The sequence below is a fragment of the Girardinichthys multiradiatus genome, chromosome 17 (assembly GCF_021462225.1).
Source record: "Girardinichthys multiradiatus isolate DD_20200921_A chromosome 17, DD_fGirMul_XY1, whole genome shotgun sequence".
Taxonomy (NCBI): domain Eukaryota; kingdom Metazoa; phylum Chordata; class Actinopteri; order Cyprinodontiformes; family Goodeidae; genus Girardinichthys; species Girardinichthys multiradiatus.
This window is the reverse complement of record NC_061809.1, coordinates 4,542,855-4,568,413: the sequence shown is the minus strand read 5'-3', so window position 1 is coordinate 4,568,413 and position 25,559 is coordinate 4,542,855. Positions and strand designations below refer to the sequence as shown.

General features: G+C 39.2%; 2 protein-coding genes across 2 annotated transcripts; one reads left to right on the top strand and one right to left on the bottom strand.

Moving 5' to 3' along the window:
• The first annotated feature begins 3,032 nt into the window (after positions 1-3,032).
• Positions 3,033-16,396, top strand: il17ra1a (interleukin 17 receptor A1a). Its single transcript, XM_047390421.1, has 11 exons — positions 3,033-3,261; positions 3,922-3,946; positions 4,335-4,481; positions 4,715-4,836; positions 9,727-9,853; positions 10,397-10,444; positions 10,519-10,664; positions 12,436-12,510; positions 12,654-12,723; positions 14,039-14,149; positions 14,266-16,396. The coding sequence occupies exons 1-11, from the start codon at positions 3,166-3,168 to the stop codon at positions 15,720-15,722; spliced, it is 2,424 nt and encodes an 807-aa protein (XP_047246377.1). The 5' UTR covers positions 3,033-3,165; the 3' UTR covers positions 15,723-16,396.
• A 2,031-nt stretch (positions 16,397-18,427) lies between these two features.
• tmem121b (transmembrane protein 121B) lies at positions 18,428-22,574 on the bottom strand. The gene has a single exon (XM_047389129.1). The coding sequence runs from the start codon at positions 22,403-22,405 to the stop codon at positions 21,191-21,193; it is 1,215 nt and encodes a 404-aa protein (XP_047245085.1). The 5' UTR covers positions 22,406-22,574; the 3' UTR covers positions 18,428-21,190.
• Between the last annotated feature and the right edge of the window lie 2,985 nt (positions 22,575-25,559).

Genomic DNA, 25,559 nt, shown 5'->3' with positions numbered 1-25,559 from the left:
CTAAAACAATCTGTTCCAGGTTTCAAGAATCAAAGTGTTGTAGTTTTTAAACTCGAGCAAATTAAAGATGTTCAAGGTAGAGAAAAACTCCCAAATTGGAAGCCAACTTCAGCTTTGTAGGTTTCTCCATCCTTGAGTTCTGTCCCTCTCTAGGAGCTTAAGGAACTGTTGTGGTGAGTAATGCCAGAAAGTACTGTAATGTGTAATCACATAGCAAATAGCATATAACACATTGATAGACTATTTCATTGATGTATAAACACTGATAAAAATGAAGGAAATTGTGTCAAACTCCTACCTCAGCCCATTATTTGGCACTTTGGTTTTCCATTCTGCTTCGGGAAGAAAATATATATATTTAAGACGTATTTCACCGCATTGATTATGTGGTTGAAAAATGATTTATTAACATCTGAAGTGTAAATTAACGTGGTCCCAATGATGCACTTGCCCCTTTTCCACTGGTTTGATTTGGCCCTACTTGACTCCACTCGGCTTGCTTTGCGAGCATTTCCATTGCTGTTTTTCCATACCGGTACCTACTTTTTTGGTCCCCGCTCCTGAGCAGGTACAACCTGAGCAGGTATGTGACGCGAACAGACTGCTGTTCACTGATTGGTCGTGGGAGGAGGGGAAATGAGAAGGTTTTCGTTAAAACAGTGCAGGAAAAGTTGATAAAACTCAAGAGCAACTACAATAATAATGACCACAGTGGCCGGAGCGGCTCTAACCAAAATATAATTTTATTATTTACTAATTGTAAAACATGCCTGAAGGCTGACAGAAAAGAAAAAGGACAAATTAGGTTTCTGAATTACATGCAGGCACAGAGCTATATGTAATAACATCCTAAACCAGCTGATCACACATAAAATCAGCTGTTCAGAGGCACAAACATTTCCCACAAAACACACAAAACAAAACCACCACGAAACATGTTTGGTTCGTTCATTTATTGACAAACCTTTAGCGAACCAGCGTCTGCAGGAGGAGGGAGCAGGCAGAGAGCAGCTGCCCTGTATTCAGACTGCCTGCCTCGGACCAAACAGGAGGACGAGCCCACAGAATCTGCGGACCACAAATATGCAACATTCAACCTAAAACTAACTTCAAAGGTCATAAGTCTGCGGTTTTGAGCTTTTAAGTCCTTTAACAACATGAAAAATGTTTTCACCATCCAGACAGCAGCGTCTCTCCTCTCTGCTTGACCTGCCATGCCCCCTCACATCAGAACCCCTGAGCCTTATTTTATAAGTTCTGACTGGGCTGTGGTCCACATATTTATCCTAGTGGACATAAATAAGACATTCTTGCAAATACATTAATACAAACGTGATTAATATGTAGTTTATTTATGTTTTTATTTTCTATTTTTATAATTTCACGCAGATTACTTTAATGTGACAAAGTAACAGTAACGTTAATAGCAGCACAGCGCCCTACACTCATGGTCACCATAGCTTCAGCCGTTGGACGGTCAGTGGAAACACAACAGTTACGGATCTGAGTACCGAGCGAAACTGGGTGGAGCGGAGCCGCGGCAGCTAAAACGAGCCAGTGGAAAAGGGCCAAATGTGCCGCAGCATTATAGTGTTTCTCAGCTTTAGCATCGCTGCTAGCTAATTAGCAGACATGGATGCATCACAGATCAACTTATTACATGTTGCCTCCAGCTAAATTTGGCATTCTGCCACACTCAATGCAGCTTGATTAAATGCGCTGATTAATAGATTAAACATAAAGCCAGACGTACATTACACACAAGTCTAGTTTCTGTACTTTACCTTATGCTAACTTTAGCCAGCATGCTATGCTAACCGGCAGGACCGTGGGGTAAAACAAAAATGAATTAGCAGTCGCTTTTCCATAGCTTGATGGATTTGTTGTTTTCTAAAGCAGTCCTCAATAACTGTATAATGATATTCTTCTTTAAAAAATGACAGACACTTTAGCTTTTGAATGGTGTGACTTTGAAAAGATTACTTAACACTCACTTTATTTGTACCCTGATCTTTCCTGGTATGTCAGCACCAACCAATAGGGAGACGTCTTACATCGTTTCTCCTTAGGTCCCGCCCCGGATGTTCATGTTTTCCGCGCTCAAAATGTGTTGAATTCAACCAAAAAATGAGAGCTACACCAAAACAAGGGAGCTTTAAAACCAAAAGTTTGAGATGCATAAACACGGATTTCTGTCACGTTTATGTAGGCAAAATTTGCTTTATTAAAAAAATAATCACTGCGTTTTTAAAAGTTTTGATCACAAATTTTTTTTGATTGAATAATTTTTTTGATTGAAATTACTTTTTTGTTTGATTGAATAATACACATTTCCCTCCATACTTCGTCGCAGAATGTGAGATTCTCAACCGCTTCAACTTCAACTCTTCATTCGATATCTGTATTAAAGGAGCAGACCAGAACAGTCTGGAACTGCTTTTATCTGGTTGTTCACAATGTGACGCCCATGCAAGGTTTTGCTGTTTTTGCTGCCAAGACTAAGTCCGCTTAAACACTGTTTCAAAGAACAAGGAAACTAATAGTTCATGATTCATTCACAAGCAGACGAAAAAATCCAAAACGCTAAAACTTCCTGCAGAAAACCCCTCCACTGAAGTATTCATGTGGTATTTACTAACATTAGCCTACTCCCTATTTGCAGAATTCTTCTTCTCAATAATAATAACAATAATAATAAGTAAAGTAATGTTTGTGAAATTATTAAGAACAGTAATGAAATGTACTGGTACGGCTGGCCTGACAGATATGTATGATGTATTTAAAAGGTAAAGTCAACAGACTGAGTAAACATTTGCCTCCTCATTGTTCAAAGGTTCAGACAATTGCTCCGTAAAAATTTGTGGTTTCTATCCAGTAAACTAAATATCTCTTGGGCTGTCCTGTGGGATTGTCCAAATGGAAAAAAAAAAGAGCAAATGCTCGATAATTCCGATTACATCCATCAGTGCAAGTTTTATTTCCGGGGGTAATGAAGGCAGCATAAGGCAGAAGTTCCTGTTCAGAGCACGGGGGATTTTCCCGCAGCAGAGCAGGAAGCGTAACACCTTCGTCACTCTTTCCGAGCAACAGGCTGTTGTCTTCAGTTGGTTTTGCGGGTCTGAAAGGAATGGAGCAGCGTCGCTGAATCTGGGATGGTTGTAAAACATGTACTCGGTTTCAGCGCTGTTGGTTTTACTGGGGGCGGTGGGCTCGTCCTGCATCAGGATTCTATCAGATCAGGCACTCAAATGCTCGCTACAGGTGAGACGGACAGGGAGCAGCTCCATCATTTTCCACCACCGGAATATATTTCTTTGGGCTTGTTTTGTGAGACTTTTTTCTTATTAATTTAGGAATATTGTGTTTTCGTTTGCTATTTAAATGTTGTCAGTGTAATCATCTGGTTGAATTAAATTGGTTACGTGTTTCCTCGCCAAAGACAGTTTACAATATGAATGTAGAGTTGTTATTAATGTCTAAATATATCTGGATGATATACAGCCAAGCTTAAATACAGCGTAACAGTAATATTATGGTATTTTTAGTATCTTAACTGTGCTGTAAGAATTTATATCAGCCCATTCCTTACCCCACCAAAGTATTTCAAATCAGGTTGAGGTCTGGACTTTCCCTCCTGGAAACATTGGCAGCTGTCATAAAGTTTGCCACAGCTTGAAATAGTTTGGAAACAGCCTTAGAACCCTTCCCAGATTGATTGGCAGTAACATTTACTTCTCTGGCTTCATTGCTGATATGATCCACTCTTGCAGTCCTTTCTTTTTTCCATAATTTTATATAAACTTATCCTTTACAAATGTTTAATGTATACAAAAGGCCAAATTTTGGTGAAATCCTTAGAGGTTTATAATTGTAAGACCAAACCATTTTTTTCTAATGTTGTGGGCTTTGTTCCTTTAACAGGGTCTGAACTGTACATCCAGTTACAGTGAGTATTTTTTCTGGTACACACATTTCCTTTCCTTCTTGTTCTGTTGTTTATGACAAGTTAAAATCTAGAATAAGTCACAAGTCTCTTTAACGTCAGTATAATACATTCCACACCTGGGTCTTTGATTTGATTTGATTTTTTTAATTTCATGAACGTTTTTACATGTATTTGCAGTTTTTTATGTGAAAATTTTTCTTCTGAAATGCTAGTAATGGTAAACCTGCCATTTGTTTTTTTTGTTTTGTATTATATATTCACATAAAGATCTCATACATTATATAAAACATAAAAATGTATTAAATCAATTTAGAATACAACAAAAAATACAGTATATATAGTGAATGTTGACTTAAACATTTCAGTATGTGTTTGTGTCTTTATGCAGGTAACTGTATGGATCCTGGGTGGCTGATTAGCCACAAGTACACCCCCAGTGGTCCAGAAGATTTGCTGGTGTCGGTAGACACCAGGCCAGATGACACTGGACAACTGCAGCCTGTTCTTCAGGCTAACTGGACATTAAAGGATGATGGTGACACAATGTCTATCTTAAGGATAATGATTGGGTGTTGTAATTTATTATTGTTTGATTATATTAAATGTATTAATTATAATTCAATCTATAGATAGATTACAAAAAATGTCTAATGTTGGAGGTGTCTCTTTGCTAAGTTCAGGAAGTGGTATTCTGTCACCTGACTCTCACTGGAGTTTGTTTTTTTATGTATGTGGACAGACATTAACATCTGCTTTATTAATCAACAGGTGGCATAAGTTTCCTGACTGCCACTGAGCTTCATGTTGTTGTGATGTCCACCAATGAGCAGTTGTGTATTCGATATTCGTTCAAAGACAATCTGTCCATGAGAAGTCCATCAGGAGAGAAGGTGAGGGGCTCATTTTTTATGTTTGAGATTCAGTACATGTCAAAGGTTTGGACACACCAACGAGATCATATGTTTTTCTTTATTTTTAATCATTTGTAACAGGGCCGTGCAGAGACCAGTAAAGGGTCAGGTGCTCAAAGCAAAAACAAGGCACATAATACTGCATTCTATATTAGCAAGAATCTCAACCAGCTTTTACAGTTCAATGTACTATGATGTACTTCAAATAGTAAGCATGGAGGTATATAGTTGAAACAAAACTAGGGAAAACTATAATACACAACACCATATATATGTGTATTAAATATTTTATTGTGATCAGAATATTACTCTGCAGGACTCCTTTCATCATAAGGAAGTATTAAGATATTTAAACTTGCATATGAGCAAAATATGTAAATTAGAGAACTAGACCAATTCAATTCAGTTTTATTTATATAGCGCCAATTCACAACACAAGTTGTCTCAAGGCACTTCACAACAGTCAGGTACATACATTCCAATTAATCCTAACCATTGAATAGTGCAGTCGGAGTTAGCTTTTTATTCAAATTGGATAAAAAGTTTTTCTATCTAAGGAAACCCAGCAGATTGCATCCAGTCAGTGACTTGCAGCATTCCCTCCTCCCGGATGAGCATGTAGAGACAGTGGAGAGGAAAAACTCAATTTTAACAGGAAGAAACCTCCAGCAGAACCAGAACCAGGCTCAGTGTGAGCGGCCATCTGCCGCTGTCCGACTGGGGGTTTTAGAGAACAGAGCAGAGACACAAAGAAGCACTGATCCAGGAGTCCTTTCTATGGGAAAGAAAAGTAAATGTTAATGGATGTAGCTCCTTTAGTCGTTTCACCTAGAAAGAAAGAACAGATAAACTCTGAGCCAGTTTTCAAGGTTAGAGTCTGAAAGAGAGCACATATAATTAGTTACAGTAAAAGCTCAGTCAGTAGCTATGTCTAGGAGAGAAAAGGATTAAACACTAAAAGACAGGGCCATGTGGATCATCGGTAGAGGGTGAGCATTAAGTTGTTGCCAGCAGAAGCTCGGACGATTCCCCTCTCCAGAAAGGTGTCACAGGTAGACACAGAGCCAGGCCAGGTGTAGCTTCTAGGAAGAGAATAGAGAGAACATAAAGTTAGAAGCTTAAATAACAGCAAATAATGCAAAATTGGAGAGTAGTGTGAGAATGTAGCGAAGAGGGTGAAAGTGGTCATTATGTCCTCCTAGCCTAAGCCTATAGCAGCATAACTACACAGATAGTTTCAGTTCAGATTATTTAGTTAAACTGCCCTTATTTACAACAATGTCGTCTCAAGGAACCCCACATAGGGTCCCACTGATGGCCATTGTTATACTAAAAACCACAAGGATTGGGATACCTCCCTCTGTCAGACTGATTATAACCATTGGAAAAGAGAAAGGGTCATACAGGTAGCAGAAATGGAGGGTGTGTTTGCACCTCAACCATAACTGAGCCGGTTTAGAAATATAATCTCTCTTTTTAATTTTCATCAGAACTCTTGCTGCAGCATTTTGAATCAGCTGAAGGCTTTTAACTGCATTTTGTGGACATCCTGATAGTAAAGAATTACAATAGTCCAGCCTTGAAGTAACAAATGCATGGACTAGTTTTTCAGCTTCACTCCTGGACAGGATATTTCTAATTTTGGCAATGTTCCACTGAACATATTTAGATTTTACACAATTACACTGTTAAAAATATATAAAGAGGGGCACAATACAAGCTTCTAGTGTACTGTAATAAAGGTCCTAATAATAAATGATGCAGCCTGGATGTTCTCTACTTGCAATGGAAGTGAAGCTGGTCCATTCAGAACAGCATAGTTGCATCAAACTTTAACATGGAACAACAGACAGTAAAATGAAAATAAGTTGTTGAAACATGTTATCATAGTGTTACATGTCACCATGAGAAAACATGAAGCCTACTGACACTGCTAACTGTCCACTGAACTTTAGCTTAAACCTCCTCTACAGGTCCTTCTCAAAATATTAGCATATTGTGATAAAGTTCATTATTTTCCATAATGTCATGATGAAAATTTAACATTCATATATTTTAGATTCATTGCACACTAACTGAAATATTTCAGGTCTTTTATTGTCTTAATACAGATGATCTTGGCATACAGCTCATGAAAATCCAAAATTCCTATTTCACAAAATTAGCATATCATTAAAAGGGTCTCTAAACGAGCTATGAACCTAATCATCTGAATCAACGAGTTAACTCTAAACACCTGCAAAAGATTCCTGAGGCCTTTAAAACTCCCAGCCTGGTTCATCACTCAAAACCCCAATCATGGGTAAGACTGCCGACCTGACTGCTGTCCAGAAGGCCACTATTGACACCCTCAAGCAAGAGGGTAAGACACAGAAAGAAATTTCTGAACGAATAGGCTGTTCCCAGAGTGCTGTATCAAGGCACCTCAGTGGGAAGTCTGTGGGAAGGAAAAAGTGTGGCAGAAAACGCTGCACAACGAGAAGAGGTGACCGGACCCTGAGGAAGATTGTGGAGAAGGGCCGATTCCAGACCTTGGGGGACCTGCGGAAGCAGTGGACTGAGTCTGGAGTAGAAACATCCAGAGCCACCGTGCACAGGCGTGTGCAGGAAATGGGCTACAGGTGCTGCATTCCCCAGGTCAAGCCACTTTTGAACCAGAAACAGCGGCAGAAGCGCCTGACCTGGGCTACAGAGAAGCAGCACTGGACTGTTGCTCAGTGGTCCAAAGTACTTTTTTCGGATGAAAGCAAATTCTGCATGTCATTCGGAAATCAAGGTGCCAGAGTCTGGAGGAAGACTGGGGAGAAGGAAATGCCAAAAGGCCAGAAGTCCAGTGTCAAGTACCCACAGTCAGTGATGGTCTGCTGCTGGTTTTGGTCCACTGTGTTTTATCAAGGGCAGGGTCAATGCAGCTAGCTATCAGGAGATTTTGGACCACTTCATGCTTCCATCTGCTGAAAAGCTTTATGGAGATGAAGATTTCATTTTTCAGCACGACCTGGCACCTGCTCACAGTGCCAAAACCACTGGTAAATGGTTTACTGACCATGGTATCACTGTGCTCAATTGGCCTGCCAACTCTCCTGACCTGAACCCCATAGAGAATCTGTGGGATATTGTGAAGAGAACGTTGAGAGACTCAAGACCCAACACTCTGGATGAGCTAAAGGCCGCTATCGAAGCATCCTGGGCCTCCATAAGACCTCAGCAGTGCCACAGGCTGATTGCCTCCATGCCACGCCGCATTGAAGCAGTCATTTCTGCAAAAGGATTCCCGACCAAGTATTGAGTGCATAACTGTACATGATTATTTGAAGGTTGATGTTTTTTGTATTAAAAACACTTTTCTTTTATTGGTCGGATGAAATATGCTAATTTTGTAAGATAGGAATTTTGGGTTTTCATGAGCTGTATGCCAAAATCATCCGTATTAAGACAATAAAAGACCTGAAATATTTCAGTTAGTGTGCAATGAATCTAAAATATATGAATGTTAAATTTTCATCATGACATTATGGAAAATAATGAACTTTATCACAATATGCTAATATTTTGAGAAGGACCTGTACTTATGTTTGTGTTTTTGTGATAACTTATGTACATTTTCTTCTTTCCTTCTTTTTTTCTTCTGTCTATTCTCTCTTTGTCCTCATTGTCTCATCTTCCCTGTGTTGACTGTATCTCAGCGTCTCTTGTTATTTCTGTCTTCATCTCATTTGATCTCTCATTTCCAGGAGTAAGAAATTAGCTGTCAATTGATCTACATTTAACTACAGTACATTTTAACATAATTATTTACTCTTAATTTGGTTGCTTGTAAAATTCAACATGAGGGCACTACCAAACAGCTATACGTTGACTATATAAGATGTTAGTATTTTTGTTTTTACCTATTGTAATCTTTCTAACCCATTAGGTTAACAATTCACTACCTTTGGCTGCTTCAAGCTGCTTCGTCCTTGTGTGTTTCCAACATCTTTCTTTACAAGGCGTCTTTGAACTAAAATAAACCTGCTATGAATGATAATCTAAAAAGTATGTCAAAATGCACTACCTGTTTTTTTCTCCTTGTATTAAACAAAAATAATTTTTCAGTAAATAGGACAGCTTAACAGAAGTCATTTGAGAGAAAATGACACATTGAGAGCCTCTGCAAGCTGTATTATAAGGATTTTTGTTTTGAGTCTGAGTTGTGTTTTTTTTTTTTTTTTTTTTTTTACTAATGTTATACTTTCACAGGACAGGAGCGCTTTCATTGGTCAAGACAAACATTATCTATCCAGAACTATATCAGAAATAATGTGAGGGAGCTAATGTTTTATTTAAAAATGGACCATAAGCGACATATTCTGGGCTCCACAGTCTGCTTCTCTATCTCACTGCACGAGGGGCAGTTATTGCACCTCATGCAGTGATAGGGACAAAAGGTCGTCACAGGGACAAAAAGTTAAAGGTAACAGGATGACTAGGGGGCATTGTCATGTCATCTCTCTTACAAAATAACATTAAATAGCATTAATAATATATGTTTTCATTAAGTGTCAGAGGAGTGCTTATGGGAATGAATGAATAAATAAATTAATTAATTAATTAATTTTGTGACCAATAGTACCCTTTTGGTCAAAGAGAAAAAGGGCAGGTGCTCCAGCTCTCTCCGCAGCCCCCTCTACACGTGCCTGATTTGTAAGAGCTGCAAACACAGTTGCTGTATCAATGGGTGATATATTGCAATCACGAAGTGTTGCTTGGATGCAATATTTGGTACACTATATTAGTCTAAAGGCTTCAAACTACCCTAGAAAACCATCAACATTTCACGTGAAGCATTTAGAAATCTTATTTTGGACTGACTGACTTTTGTGTTTTCAGTGGATGTTCTCCTCAAATGTGCTGGTGCTGAATCCTGGTCAGCGGTATTCTGTGTCCGTCTACAACATCCCCAAACCAGAGCAGGGCCACAGCAGCTTTGACGTCAGCAGAGAAGTTCAGGTCCTTGGTGGGTTGAACCAGGATATAGTTGTTTTTAGGACAGGGGTCTGAGACGTGTGGCTCTTTGGACCTTTCACAATGACTCTTAATGATTTTGGCTAAACACGATTAAGAATTAACACATTTTTTAAATACAGATTTAAAAACAAACCTGAAAATAGAACCAAAATGGTAGCTCTATAAAATGAAAACAAAACTTCTATTGTAGATATTTATCAAAAAATTTAAGATGTCTTTTTTTCAAGAGGTCATGTAACATTAGTGGCTCTAAATGAGTTTTATTTAGCTGGATTGAGGGCAGAAACGGCTCTTTGGATTGTACAGTTTGCAGACCCTTGTTTAAGGGTGTGCAGGTGAAACCGAACTCTGTTTATGACTCAGTCAAAATAAAAGAAATAATTATTTTATCTTGCTTTTCTTTTTGTTTTTGTTTATAAATCTGAAGATGATGATTCAAAACAAAACCTGCTAGGAAATCTTCCATTTGATTTTCTTTCTTTTGTCGTTTCCCGTTGAGGTAAAAATGACTTCTAATTCTACTTTTATTTAGGCTGTAGAGACCCAAAAATGAAGATGACCCAGTTTTGCATAGACAGTGGTAAGTCACATGCCTATTTCTTCAGTACAGTTTAATGTGTTTAAAACTGCTAACATGGCATGTAATCTTTGTAGGAAGTCTGTGGGAGCCTAACATCCGTGTGGCTCATGAGACTGCCAATGGCACCCTGGCTGTCAGCTTCAGGCCTGACATCCTGTGTAAGAAGTACCTGGTTATTGTGAAATGTGGCACGATCACAGAGAATACCAGTGTGCACACGGTGAGGCTCAACCTCATGGCTATTACATATTTTAATAGTCTTGTTCAGTAAACTGTCTCAACTGTTGTGCATGAATGCATGTGAATAAATATGTTCAGTTTAGTGTTAACACTTTGAAGAGCTTTGAGCTTGTTTAAAAACACCAAAGCCTCGTAATCATTAGCTGTAGCTATTGATAAGCTACATAATTGTATTTCTGTATTCTAACTATCATCAGTCTCATTAATATAATAAATTATTTCTAATCCTTCCAAGATCAGTCAAAAATGAATCATAAGGTTTGTTAACTTACTTTAACAGTGAGCCTTAATTTCATACTTCATTAAAAAGAATGAGACAAATATTTCACAAACATATATTAAAATCACACATTATTGATTATACTGGAACTAGTCACTTATAGGACAAATAATTATCTTATTAGAAGAATCAAAATCAGCTTTATTGCCAAGTTTGTACTCACAAACAAGGAATTTGACTCCAGTACACTTTACTCTCAGTGAAGATTTTTTTCCAAAATGAATGGAAATTAAAAAGAAAATAAATATAAAAATATATTAAAAGTCTTAATTAAGTAGTGTTTATTGTTGATTAATTTAGTACATAAAACAACAGCAGAATCAAGAAATGTATTGCCTTACTTAACTTTCAAAAAGAGAAAGAAAGGAAGACTTTAATAGGCCTTGAGGCAGCCTGCTGTTTACTTTATTTAATCCAATTTGAGTTTGGATTTGATTAAAAAGTTTTCCATCTAAGGAAACCCAGCTGATTGCACCAAGTCACTTACTTGCAGTATTTTTACTCCTCCTGGACCAGCATGTTGTGACTCAGCATCAGTTCCTCACACTGAGCAAAAGTGAAAAGGAGAAACTCCTCCTCAACAGGGAGAAACCTCCAGCAGAACCTGGCTCAATCTGAGAGGCCATCCACCATGACCAAGGAGTTTAAAGACGGAGCACACACATAAAAAAGAAACACAGAAGCCCTGATCCAGGAGTACTTTCTGTGTGGGTTGACAAAGATCACAACATCCTGTAGTTTGAAGCCATTCTATACATCTTTGACACTGTTTTTATTCTATGCCTTTTAAATAACAGGAAACATTTAAAAAGCTATGCAGATAATGGCATAAATTAACATTATTTGATTAATAAAAAAACTTATGCAAATACAGAATAAATGTCCTTAATATTGTAACAGTAATAGGAGAAGCAGCCTGGTGCAACTCATGTCTTTTAGCAACTATGACCAATTTCATGTTAACAGAAGTTTTGGCTGTTTGCTACTAAAATGCAAATGCTGTGTAAACATTTTTGGAATGAAGTGGAAATTGAGATGTTGAGATGTACTCTTATAGCTTATATGTAGTTTCTAAGGCATAGTGTGTGTGTTTGGACACACATTTGTCATTCAATGACTTTTGCTTATTTTCATTATTTTCTACTTTGTAAATATACTATATTGCCAAAAGTATTGGGTCACACCACCAAATCAATGAATTCTGGTGTTCCAATCACTTCCATGGCTGCAGGCGTATAAAGTTTGGTGTAGAGAAACTTGAATGACCTGCACAGAGTCCTGACCTCAACCTTGATCACCTTCGGGATGAATTAGAGCAGAACCTGAAGTTCTGATTTTCTCATCTAACTATAATCACACTCCTAAACCTTGTGGCAGATGTTTACAGAACTCAAATATATGTATATATGTAATTTATGTACCTTTTAATACTTTGCAGCAGTGTTAACTTTGCCTATAAATCCCTCCACAGAAAGAGAATGGTACCATAAATGTAGGGTTCAGCCTTGACAAATGGCCGAAATCCTGCTGCCTATTTGATGCTGAGGTAAATATCTTTAATTTATCCTACTGACTTCCATTATTGCAGCCATGCAATAATGACAGCTAATAATGTTTTAACAATACTTTTGCATCATGATTACATCCAATCTACATGTGAATATTCATCTTATTCTTGTTCTTCTGCAGATTAAACCTTTTTTTCCACAATGTGACAATGACTGTATACGTCATAGAAAAACTCAGGATATTTGTCCAGGTATGGAATCTTAGTTTTGTGCCAGTAGGAAAGCAACCAAACTTTCTGTCTGTTGAATTCTCTATCATATCCCAACTGGGCCAAAGGAATAATTTATCTTCTTTCCTTAAAGAAAGGCCTTTTTAAAAAACTTAATGGAAACTGCTAATCAGCTATTAGAATAACCGGAGCCATACAATTCAGCATCAGAATAGATAAAAGTACTCTTTTAGAAAGGTCATTAATTTGTTTCAGGTCAATAAGCCAGCTGGAGTGGATAGAATAGTGCATAGTAGAGTTTTAACTTGTAGCTGTAGCAACGAACTCTGTTAACTGCTGATGGTTTAATGAAGAGTTCCTGAGTCCTGTTAAATAATAATGTTGGTTTATAATCCAGTGCCTCCTGAGGGATCGAAGGTCACGGGCATTCAGTGTTTGTTTTCAGCCTTGTTGCTGATGTGCAGAGTCTTCTCCAGATTCTCTTAATCATTTCATAATATGGATTGTAGATGATAAAATTCAAAAACTCCTTGCAATTGCATGTTGAGAAACTTTCTTAAACTGCTGAACTATTTGCTCAGCCAGTTGTTCCCAAAGTGGTGAACCTCGCACCATCCCTGCTTGTGAACAACTGAGCCATTCGGCGATGCCCCCGTGGAATTAGGGTTGGTGCCTGGTCTGAACTGGGCCTAATGCATTTACTTGAACATAAAAAGCAGAAGTAGTGATGCTCCCATTATGCCTCATTCTGACAGCGTTATTACTATATATCTGATGTTGTTTCTGTTGGTGAGGATGAAGTGAAACTTTATATTCTTACAAAAATAGAGAACAGCGGACTGGCAAAATAGGCCAAACTCTTTTCCAACATCTGTTTAATTAATTATGTAAAGCCAGGTCACAACTAAAAATCATCCCAGGGTACTTTTCTAACAAACTGCTCCATTTCATATATAACTCCAGTCACTAATTATAAGTGTATTTGACATGTTAAAAAGTGTAAGATTGGATTTAAACAATGTACATTTGGAATGAAAAACATTCAGTTTTTTTAAATATGGACTCACAAAGGATTTTAGTTAGTATTAGTTTGTTCTACATTTCGATTTAATAAAGGCCAAGATGTCTATCCTAAATTATTTTACAGCAAGTCAATAGAACAACCTTAACATGAACAAAGGCTGGTCAGTAACATGTTTGTGGGTTTCAGAATTGGGGATTAAAGCAAAAAGAACAAAAATCCTGGCTGCTGGCCTAACACAGTTAACATAAATGACAAAGAGAAAGAAACAATAAATCCTAACAAACTTTCTAATCGATTAACTTTTCTTTCCAGGATTGATGACAACCTGTATGCATTCCCCTGTATTCCTGTTTGTTGCCATTGGAATTGTGTCCATGTGTCTCATAATGACTGTAATGATGTGTGTTCTTTCCAAAAAGCACGGTATGCAATACTAATAGTTCAACCTTTTTCAAAAGTTTCCTTTTGAATTTAATTAATGTAAGAACTGTAGTTCTGATTGAAGTATGCTACTCAGAGATTTTCTCATCCACCTTTAGGTAAACCTTCCATTACTACACCACAAAAGGAAGATAGAACACTGCAGAACCCACTTGAACAACCACCAAAAGTGCTGGTCATCTACTCCCAGGACCACTACCTCTACAGGGAGGTAGTGCTTAAGCTGTGTGCCTTTCTCCAGGCCAAATGTGGCACTAGGGTGTTGGTGGACTTGTTGGACACCTCCTCAGTCAGCATGATAGGTCGTGTCCGTTGGCTACAGTGGCAACGGCAGCAGTTAAAAAACCCATCCGACAAGATCCTGGTGCTGTGCTCACGCGGAGTTCAGGCAAAGTGGAGGGCAATGTGTGGTCAAGGCCAGGTGACACTGAAAGAAGATGTGCTTTCTCCTACAGATGACATGCTCATTCCATTTCTCAATCTCTTTCTGCCTGACATGCATCAGGCAGGCATGTTGGGCAAGTACATGGTGGCTTACTTTGAGGACATCAGCAGTGAGAGAGATGTGCCTTCAGTTTTCGACATTGGAATAAAATACATCCTGATGAAGCACTTTGAGGAACTATACTTCCGTATCTTAGACATTGAGAAGTACCAGCCAGGTCAGGTCAACTATATTGAGGGAATTGGTGGGGATGAATATTCCAGCTGTGCCTCAGGTAGAGCCCTAAAAAACGCTATAGAAACCTTCCAAGCCTATCAGATGAAAAATCCGGATTGGTTTGAAAAGGAGTGTGTTCTTAGTGAAGAGGAAGTCATTTCCGAGGCCAACCGGCTCATCGAGCCGCTGCAGACCCCTCCTGTCTATGAGTGCGTCCCTCCAGTTACAAATGGGCTTCCGGTCTATGTTCATAATGTTAAAATGAATGAAAACAACAGCACTGTTCACATTCTTACGCCTGAATTAAACCCAGAGCAGCAGCTGTCATCAGTGGTAGAGCTTGTGCCAGCTTTGAATTCTGAGTGCAGACATCTGTACCCACCAAGCCAAGTGGAAGTGTTAACAGAGGACCTGCTGTATCACCACAGCACCAGTCCAAAGTCTGTTTACATAGCGGAGCCTGTTTTGGAGAGTGAACCTTCAGTCCAACAGAACTGGGTGTCCTTCAGGGAACAATCATCTGTTCAAAAGTCTACTGAGGAGGATGATGATGAAAATTCCTTGCAGTGTATGGACACAAAGTTCTCTAACTGTTCCGACCAAAGATTCTTGGATCTACAGAACTGTGTTGACACACGTTCAATTGAATGTGCTGTTCTGAGCGAGTATTTCCCTTCACCTGAAATCAGCCTCTCCCAACCTGTGGAGATGGAGGAGGAAGTTTTAGAGCCATATGCAAAACGTTCAAGCAGTGGATCTGACCAAGGCTACATCTCCAAAGGATCATCCCAGCCTGAAGCTCCTTTTAAAGAGGATCCACTGAAGTCTTTGGCAAGACTGCAGGAGGAACTGTTCCATTATGAATATTCTGATCTATGTGCTAAAGACACCTAATAGGTGTGCTGGCCCTTCACTGTCTTTGTCTAACAGTGGTGATGTGAATTTAGGTGAAGCTTTTTTTAACAATATGAACTCATTATTCTTGGAAACTTCTGAACTGATTTAACTTGTGTCAGGTATTTCAGATTATCTGTGTTATTGTACTGGCACACCTGGACCTATTAAGCAAAATGTGCATTATACCACTAATTATACCAATTAGAACTGATAGAATAGATGAAGAGAGTGGGAGCAACAGCTTAGCATTTTTTACTTTAGGTTTCATGCTCCTTAACTCTGCCATATGCCAAAGCTGAAGTACCTGCTGCATGACACTGTTTGCTTGTGCAATGAATGATGTGACAAACATAACCCTACCTGTATTCTGCTCCTGGGGTAGTTGTGTATGCATACTGAAGCATTAATATAAATGATGTGATTTAATACAAAAAACCGACATTAGGCTCTGAGAAACTCAGCAATAAAGATTGAACTGCCAGCTGTGCTTTTAAACAACATATTTTAGCTGTTTCTGCATATAATGTTTGTATCAGTGTGTTTTGTGGACTACATTTACACTAACTATACATATTTCCTATGCTGTATATCAGTCCCTGAAAGTCATGAATATTTTTCATGGTTCCTTATTTTCCTCTCATAATATTCAATACAAATGTGTACAAGTTTTATGTTTTGTTGTTTTTATTTTAGTTTTTAACCACCTGTTACTCAGTGGTGGTCCTCCTGGGGCTCCTGTGCCCTGGGGGGCCTTTGGATGTCTCTGACTCTGAACTCCTCTGTGTCTGCCTCAGTTCCTGGGGGCCCGCTATTGAATATTCTTATGGAGAAACCTCATATACACAAGCGCACTCATACATACACCCACAGTTTTTTGATTCAGGTGTTTACAGATGTAGATATACTCTGTTTTGAGGTGCAGTTGCCACTAAATACATCTTGTATTAATTAGTACCGTGTACTTTTCAGCGACATTGTTGCTGTTATATATGCATTTGTTGTTTGTCCCTGAAGTTTTTTTTTCTTCTTTCTCTCTTTCTGCAGGTGTAGAAGCAGACTTCTAGAGTGTTATCTTGTATTTTCTTTATCATGTGCTTATACAGAAAGCACCACAGCCACCAAATTTACCATGTTTGTTTTTATCCCAACTTAGCCAGTCGAGGTCCAGGAGTGGCATCAAACTAATTCAATTCAGTTTTATTTATATAGCGCCAATTCACAACACATGTCGTCTCGAGGTTCTTCACAACAGTCAGGTACATACATTCCAATTAATCCCAACCATTGAACAGTGCGGTCAGATTCAGTTATTTATTCAAATTGGATAAAAAGTTTTTTCTGTCTAAGGAAACCCAGCAGATTACACCCAGTCAGTGACTAAACCCCACATGTGTGTTTACCTTTATGTGTGTCTGCTTCAGAGTACTTCAGTTTTCCTGTGGTCTAACCATGTACCAGATGCATCAAAATTACTCGTTATTTAGTTTTTTTGCTTTGATGAAATGTCAGTTTGTTGGCTTTTTGTCCAATATTATTTGAATTTGTGTTAAAGTTATCTTTCGGTTAAATAATTTGAAATCTTTCGGGATTTCTTGGACATTTTTTAATGAGACATTTTCATACTTCGGGGGTGGGGGGCATGCAGCGTAGGTTTCTGAGTCGGGACTCACAACCGCGAAGATGGGTTGAGCTGCGGCGCACCCAGATATTTTGACTTTTTTTGTATCTGAATTTTTTTTGGTCATTTGTTGTTTTTAAAATTTTCTGATAAAATAGAAAAATGAAAAAGGATCTTAGAAAAATATATTTACTCTGCATGGTCACTTTTTAGATCTTTTGCATCAAAGCAACAACAACAAAAGCCATTTATAAATAAATTAGGAATAAAGACACTGAATAAAATGCACCTCCTGCGGTTCATTTTGCTTATTTACTCGTATAAAACAGGAGGACCCCTCTGATCTCTACATTATTGGGGAATTTGAAATACCTTTACAGGGTGACACTGGAAAGACATTTACTATTGAAAATATCAAAGATTTTTTTTCAGAGCAAGACATCTATACTACACATAAACCTGAAAGACTGTGCGTGTGTGTACTTGTACTTGTTGCTGAGTGAGAACCAATTTTCATATTTTTATCGCAAAGTGAGGACATTTTCCTGGTCCTCACTTTTCCAAATTTTGTTCTTGGGACAGGGGTTAGGTTTGGGACTAGGGTATGAATTGAGTTATTGTTAGGGTTAGGGTTAGGTATTAACAGGTTAGGGTTAGTGTGAGGGTCAGGGTTAGGCACTAAAACTCAAGGAAAATGAATGGAAGTAACTGAAAAGTCCTCATAAAGATAGTAAAACACGGATGTGTGTGGCAAGAAGCATTCTTTACATTCAGATGTTTTCTCTGCAGCTTCTGATCAGGAAGGAGGAAGAAATAGGAAGTGGTGAAAAATGTGGCCACTAGTGACAAGTTCAAAGTGCTGCCAGACACACTCAGGCTGCCTGCACTGACAGGACAAAGATCTGGATGTCTATTCAGACCCTGAATCAGTTGGATGAAAAAGTGGATCAAACTACTGTCTGTGTTACTGAAAATCGTCTGTATATACGTGTTGTGAATCAGCACGGCAACACAAAATAAACTGATTTCTGTTCATTTGTCCTTCAGAGATCCCACACAAGACACAGCTCAAACTAACCAGAACTTCATGTTCAATAAAAGGCCTTAAAAGGTATCTTTATTTCTCAGATATTGCACATTGTATCATCCTCAGTCACATACATTATAATAAACTTGGTTCAGCCACATCATGAGAACATCACAGTAAACTTATGAACGACCTCACGAAGCAGGACAGGGCATGACATTCCAACTTAAAAAAAAAAAAAAACTCATTAATTAACCGCAAACATGTGAAGCATACACTACTATGCAACAATATATTCACACATTTTTAGGTCATGGAGACCATAAGTGCCTAAAGAGATGACAGGTGGACTTCTATTTAATACTTGACGACAATGTTTTATTGTACTTAGTTCCGACTGACTGATGGGGATTCACAGGTATTTAATCCCTTTAGTGGGCATCCACATAAAAAGATCAGGGACATTACTGTTTTTTGAAAAATGAAGTCATCATGTAAAATTCTATTTATATTGCTAAAGGTAAAACCCTGCCTATGAAGTTTGACTGCCTTCTATTTAAACTCTCGCAACACTTGGCAGAAAATCTGGAATCACTGGTGTCTGAGGAATGTTTTGGGGTGTTTTTGTGGGAAAAAAAAGATTCCTGAAAATCTGCTTTTTTCCTCAAAATATTTCTAAATAAAAGAGTAGAATTACCAAAGGTGTAGGATGTAGTGTTGGATAAAACAACTTGCTGATCATGGATAGAACTATGTTTTCAGAACCTCAACACACCTTCTGACCATATGAAACAAAGTGTATATTTTAAAATAATCCCTTTCAATTAAAAATATTTTAACATATTTACTATGACAATCTGAGCTATACATTTATACTTTCAATATAGCAAAATATAAAATAAACACCCCCTAAATTAAATGCTAGTTTTCAAGTGTTTATTGTGTAAAAAGGTATCACTCTTTCCAGTTCTACTCTTTATAGAGTCTAACAAGCTGATATTGGTTAGTTAGGCAGAGACTATTTGCTTAGCTAGAGCTGCATGACAGGCATGCCTTGTCCAACTGTACTTTTAAAACAGTGTTACTTCAATAAGTGTTAAGAGTGGCCTTCTTTCATTTTTCACACCATGGCTGTCCTTCATTTTTTCAGCTTGCTTTCTCCTTAAAAACAAAGAAAAGTTAACACTGGCAGTGTGCAGCAACAGGTGAAGGAATGAGAGAGCAGCACAACTCCATACGGCTGGAGAAAAATTTAGTCACATGGAACGTAAACAATGATGGAAACTAAAAATGTTAGCAGTTTTGAAACCTCAACTTTTTACACCTTAGTTTACCTTTATATTAGGAACAGGCTCATGTTATTGGATGCCATACTGTGACTATTGATGTTCTCCAAAATGACAGCATATGAAGACAGTTTTATTTAGAATCTTGAGGCTTTAAAGGCACAACCATTACAAGTTACACTTGTGCCATTAAAAAAACCCTCCTCTAGCAACACAGCATCACCCGTTTCATACTCTGACAGGTACTTTACATTCCACTCACATTCACCTCTGAAATCAGCTGACAGCAGAGATGCTGCTGAGAGACCAAAGCTAAGAAAAAGAAAAATCAGGCCTCTACAGAGATCAAACAGGCAACCTATCAGCACCATTACATCAGATGGACTGTTTTGACTCATTTCATTTACAATGTTAATTATTGTGGCATTTACTCCGACAGAAGACAAAGGCCTTGGTTCTAAAATGTGACAGGAGTAAAGCCCTGGTCCAGCAGTGACACCAACAGAAAGTGCTGTTAGAGGACCACTCTTGTTAGGCCACTGCTGAGTCTTTAAGCACATCATTAAAATACACACACCTATTTCACTGGGTTTCTAACGCTGCTGTTAAATCAAAAACAGAGTGGGGGACGACTCTGTCACCAGCAGGAACTGTCGCTGCAGGAGAGGAGCAAAATGCTGGGTGGAGACCGTCCTCAAGTTTCTGCAGAAGCATTTGTCTTGGTCAAAAACTCAACAAGCACCAGTTTAATGGACCAAAAAGCAATCCCTTCCTCTTTGGCTTCAAGGATTCTTCTGGAAGAATTCCCTGCCGACCCTATGGTCTGTTGGGATTGCTCTAAAGACACAAGTAAGAAACTACTAAATATATCTCAGTGAAAATAATTTAACAGAAAGTTCTTCAGAGGGTTCCACAAGTCCAAGCTGTAGGACAAGCAGCAATGTGATATCACTCTAAAACAGCAACAAAGATAAGTCCAAAGATAAAAACTGTTATTAAGGTCAATTTTATTAAAAATGTAGGTTTGCTTTCGTGCTACTTCTCATTTTTATTTTTATTTAAAATGTTCCAATGACCAACTTCCAGGCTGAAGAGGCCTTTAAAGATATTTTTTCGGCACTAATGGCCCTTATTATTTTTTGAAAGTAGGCAAACAGGAAAGAGGGGGAGACACTCGGTAAATGTCGCCGGGTCCGGGGGACTCGAACCCGGGACGGCCGGCTCGAGGACCGTAGCCTCCGCATATGGTCGCAGACCTAACCCCCACACCGTCAGCGCCGCGCCCTGAAGAGGCCTTTAAAGAACAGAAATTGTTCTGATCCTTTTATCGTGCTCCGTTTATTTGCAGTAATTCAGAATAGTAGAATTTTCTTTATACCATTATCTTAATGCGGATATCCTGAACAGTTGTGGATCCTAACAGTTTTGTCCGAGAAGCTGTGTTGATCTCCCGGTCAGAAGCCGCAGTCTGCCCGCAGAGGTTCGGCTTGTGTCTGCTCCATTTTCATGATAACCATCAGAACCTGCAGGCTGATTAAGACTGCGTGACGGCCAGAGTGTTGACATATCCGTGGGGACACATGTCGTTCTCTGAGACGCAGTGGGAGAACTGGGCTGGGTTGTTGGTGCCAGACCGCCTCCGTAGGCCCTGCACTGCTGCGCACTGCTCCAGTAGCTCCAGCAGGCGACACGCCAACAAGAAGATGTTCTTAAACATGAACACCGACACCGGCATCTGGTAGACAAAGACCTGGAAACACCGAACTACGAGAAGCGGTGCGTTAACTAACTGTCCGGTGAAGAAGCGAGCCCACAGCCACCGGCAGCGTCGCTCCGCCGCCATGAGCTCGTAGAGCCAGATCACCGGAACCGCGAGGGCCACGAAGTACACCGTGATCACAGTGTACCTCAGGTACACGGAGGGGACCTCACCTCTGAGAAGCATCTCCATCAGTGTGAAACTGTCCAGCAAGTCGAGGCAGGTGCTGGTGAAGCAGCTCTGGGAGTGGTGGCGGGTTGGACCGTTTAAATCCACCACGATGGAGTTGATGAGGCAGAAGAGCAGCGGTACTGACAGCAGCACCGTGATCTTAAAGCCCGTCACCCCGCACGGCACTTTCAGCGCGATCAGCTCCAGAATGGAGGTCTCCAAGATTAGCACGATTTTGGGGGTGCAGGCGATGACATAGATTAGCCAAGCTAAGTAGGCATAGGTAAATTCTCCGAGGTTGCAGCCAAAAATCGAGTTTTTTTGGTGGAAACCGCAGGCCCTTTCTCTTTGGCTTCTGGCGTTTTTCAGGAAGAAAACCCCCCAACCAGAGATGACCACCAGGTCGGTGGCTATCCAAGAACACCAGTACAGGTCGGTGAAGAGGATGAGATAGAAGTCCAGGATGCCGCCCTGGAAGAAGAGAAGAAGGAAGCAGAGCGACTTGTACAGCAGGCTCCTTCTGGATTTGTGCGCCAGTAGAGGAGCGCCTGGCAAGAACTCCCCCGATGTCATGATGCAGGCGGAGAACAGAGGCTGGAAACCGCCGTGGGTGCCCTGGGTATCTGGACTCCTGCTTAGTTGGCAGGCTGCTGAGTAGAGGGAGGAGTGCTGGCTGCTGTTTGCTTCGTTAGGATGATGGTCGCTGTCCGGATTAATGCTGCCAGTTTCAGAGATCATTGTACTTGAGCTGCCGCCTCCCTTTCTCCACTTTCTGCCTCCCTGCTGATTTTCTTTAGGAGCCAGAGCAAAGAAAGGCATGGACTCTCAGGGAATGGACCGCTTCTGATTAGCCTGATTTAGTCCACCCCCGTTTATATTTTATATATATATATATATATATATATATTATATACTCAAAACATTGGGGGCTTTAGCCCAAATCCAAAATATTTAGATTTCAATGAGACAATTTATAGGTAATATAAAATTAAAATAATATAGGACATATTGTACCAGTTCTGTGTCTCGGCTGGTTTTAGACTGAATGCAAATTATTGTGAATCAAACAGAAAAGGTTTGCAATAATTTTACTTTTTATTTTTGTTAGAAGCTGAATGAAGGACAAGGAGAAACAGAATTTAGGCCTGATGAAAAACCATGTTGCTGAAGCAAATAATGACACATTCTGAGGTATTTAGAAAAGAACTTAATCTGTATTTTTCCTGACAAACGTTTTTCTTAAACAGAGATGTTTACTTTGGGCCAGATAAATGTGCTTCTTTTGTCATCTACATAAATGACCTTTTTAAACGTTACATTCTCATCAAAGTGTTCCACTCCTGAGGCTCCATTGTCTTTATTCTTATATTTCAAAAAAGGAAAGTGGTATAAAGTTGATTTTCCTAAATCTTAGTCAAATGGTAAAAATCCTAAAACACATTTATTTTATTATACCAAGACCTTTCGAACATTTTATTAAAATTGTTCCTTCTTTTATGAACCTGTTCTCTTTTATTGCCATCTTTTCAGCCCTTCATTCCACTTCTGAAGAAATTTGTCCTGCCAAAAATAATGAAAGAAAAATTTTTCAACCCAGTCTTTTGTTCTGCACTGAACATGTGAGACATCGGTGCAGTTCTTACTATTAAACACTTTGAAAGGAAAGGGTGTTACGTTGTGGTGTTTAAAATATAGCATAGAGCCTCATCCTGGACCTTATCAGTACTAATATTACAATTATTAATAACTGTATACATATATGTATGTCTCACCTTCAGTAAAACTGTATCCTTGTTTAATTAATTTAGTTTATATAACATTACATGTGTAATTCATAAAAATAAAATAGTTAACTAATCAATGGTCCATCTGTGATTAATTGCTATGATATATTTCTTAATTATCCTGCATCTTTAAACCCAGAGCTTTATGTTTAGAATCAGTCAGTCATTTTCTACCGCTTATTCCATAGAGGGTCACGGGGGAGCTGGTGCCTATCTCCAGCAGTCTATGGGCAAAAGGCAGGGTGCACCCTGGACAGGTCACCAGTCCATCACAGGGCAACACACATACAACCATGCACACACTCATTCATACACCTAAAGGCAATTTTAGATTGACCAATTAACCTAAGAGGCATGTCTTTGGACTGTGGGAAGAAGCCAGAGTACCTGGTGAGAACCCACACATGCACAGGGAGAACATGCAAACTCCATGCAGAAAGACCCCCAGATGGGAATTGAACCCAGGACCTTCTTGCTGCAAGGCAACAGTGCTACCAACTGCACCACCATGCAGCACAGAAGATATGAAAGAGAAGAGGGAGGCTTACTGTTGCTCTTTCTACTACGTCTTATTGGCACCAGGAGATATTTTCCTGGTTTATTGAGTAACACTTTTTTCTGTCTACATGTAGAACTAGACTATAAGACTGGCTGCAGCAATGAGATGCAATGTGTTGATCTAAAGGACTTTTAATGTGTTCAGCTACGTTAGAATTAAATGTTTTTATTTTGACTGAAATAAAGGACCAGATATTTTCACATTATGATGCAAATCCAGCTAGAAGCTCATAGAGATGCTTGCTACTGTTTTCTATCACATAAAGATCAGTCCTTCATCATGACCCTGAAGATGCTCATGAGAATAAACCTCCACCTCATGTCTTGCTGGGTGAATCAGTGATTAGCTGTAACGTACAATTAGCCAATTCTGAGTCAGCATTCAGGTTTTTACCGCTATCTTCGTCTGGGTTATACCGCTCTGCTTCCACCTGTTCCTGAACACACACACACACCTGGATCCCTCTCTCCAGTTGGCTCCGCGGTTCCTCTTAAATGAGCCCTGTTCAAGCCGCTCAGTGTAACTTTTCAGGTAATGGAGGCAGCAGGTCGACCTGGAGTAAACTGCTGTTCTGGACTTCTCCAGAATGGAGTCCGTCTCTGGCTGTGCGCGTAGTTGCGCATTTGCGGTGCCGCGAGTGCGCAAATAGCTATTTTTTTGTCTTCTTCTTTTAACTCATTGTCAGGTTAGGTGGAGCGGGACGTGATTATATGGAACACAATTAAAAAAATCTGATTGTTTTTAATAAAAATGTGAAGTCCAATACCATTTTGTGGCTGCATCTTTTTAATACTTCTAAATTTCTTCTATCAAGAAGTCCGGGGTCTAACTACGCGCCTCATGTGAGATCTTAGTTAAATTAAAATGTATGACGTCAATGTCCCTCATCCTTGTCCAGCATTCGGTTTTTTGATATCAGATCACCCTACTGTGCAGAAAGACACAGACAGAAATAAATAGAGGAATAAACAAAGAAATCAGCATGTAATGCGTCATTATCATCAGCAGCTTTAGGAACAAACAGGTTGGAGCTGAGAGGCCTGTGCATTCCAACGACCTCCAAAAGGCTATAGACCTTCATTCCGTTTCTGATCCGCTGGAGGACAGGACTTAAACGCATTGTGTCATGCAGGAAAACAGCCCTTTGAGGAAGGATAACACTTTGTCAACAGTCTACAAGGACCATAGGGCCAAAATACAGAACTATACTTTTCAAGCAAAAATACTGGGATAAGCGCAATCATTACAATACTGTCATTTTTACAATAGTGTAATTTGTTGGTGGAATTGTAATCAGTAGTTTCTCTTTGACAGCAGATTGCAAGAAAACATCCAAACATTGCACTAAAACTGGTCTATTTTACACAGAACCAGGCAAGAGTTGACAGTGTTCAGCTCCAGATAAATGCGTTTGAAGTACTGAGAGTTTAACAGGAGAACAGTGTTTATGGAGGTGACATAGAGCTGTGGATTTTGACTTGATGACTTGACTCGAGTCAGACTTGAGTCACAGATTTGATGACTTGGGACTTGACTTGGTTTGCCTTGAGCATCTTTACTGTAAATGACTTGATGCTCTAATTAAAACTTAACATGCAAAATATTAATAGCAATATATATATATATATAT

What these genes read in the sequence shown, in the direction of transcription:
- il17ra1a (XM_047390421.1), top strand. Translation starts at nt 3,166, where the DNA reads ATGTACTCGGTTTCAGCGCTGTTGGTTTTACTGGGGGCGGTGGGCTCG. An exon ending in CAGAGAAGTTCAGGTCCTTG is followed by an intron (nt 9,854 to 10,396) that starts GTGGGTTGAACC and finishes ACTTTTATTTAG; the next exon opens with GCTGTAGAGACCCAAAAATG. An exon ending in AGAATACCAGTGTGCACACG is followed by an intron (nt 10,665 to 12,435) that starts GTGAGGCTCAAC and finishes ATCCCTCCACAG; the next exon opens with AAAGAGAATGGTACCATAAA.
- tmem121b (XM_047389129.1), bottom strand. Translation starts at nt 22,405, where the DNA reads ATGCCTTTCTTTGCTCTGGCTCCTAAAGAAAATCAGCAGGGAGGCAGA.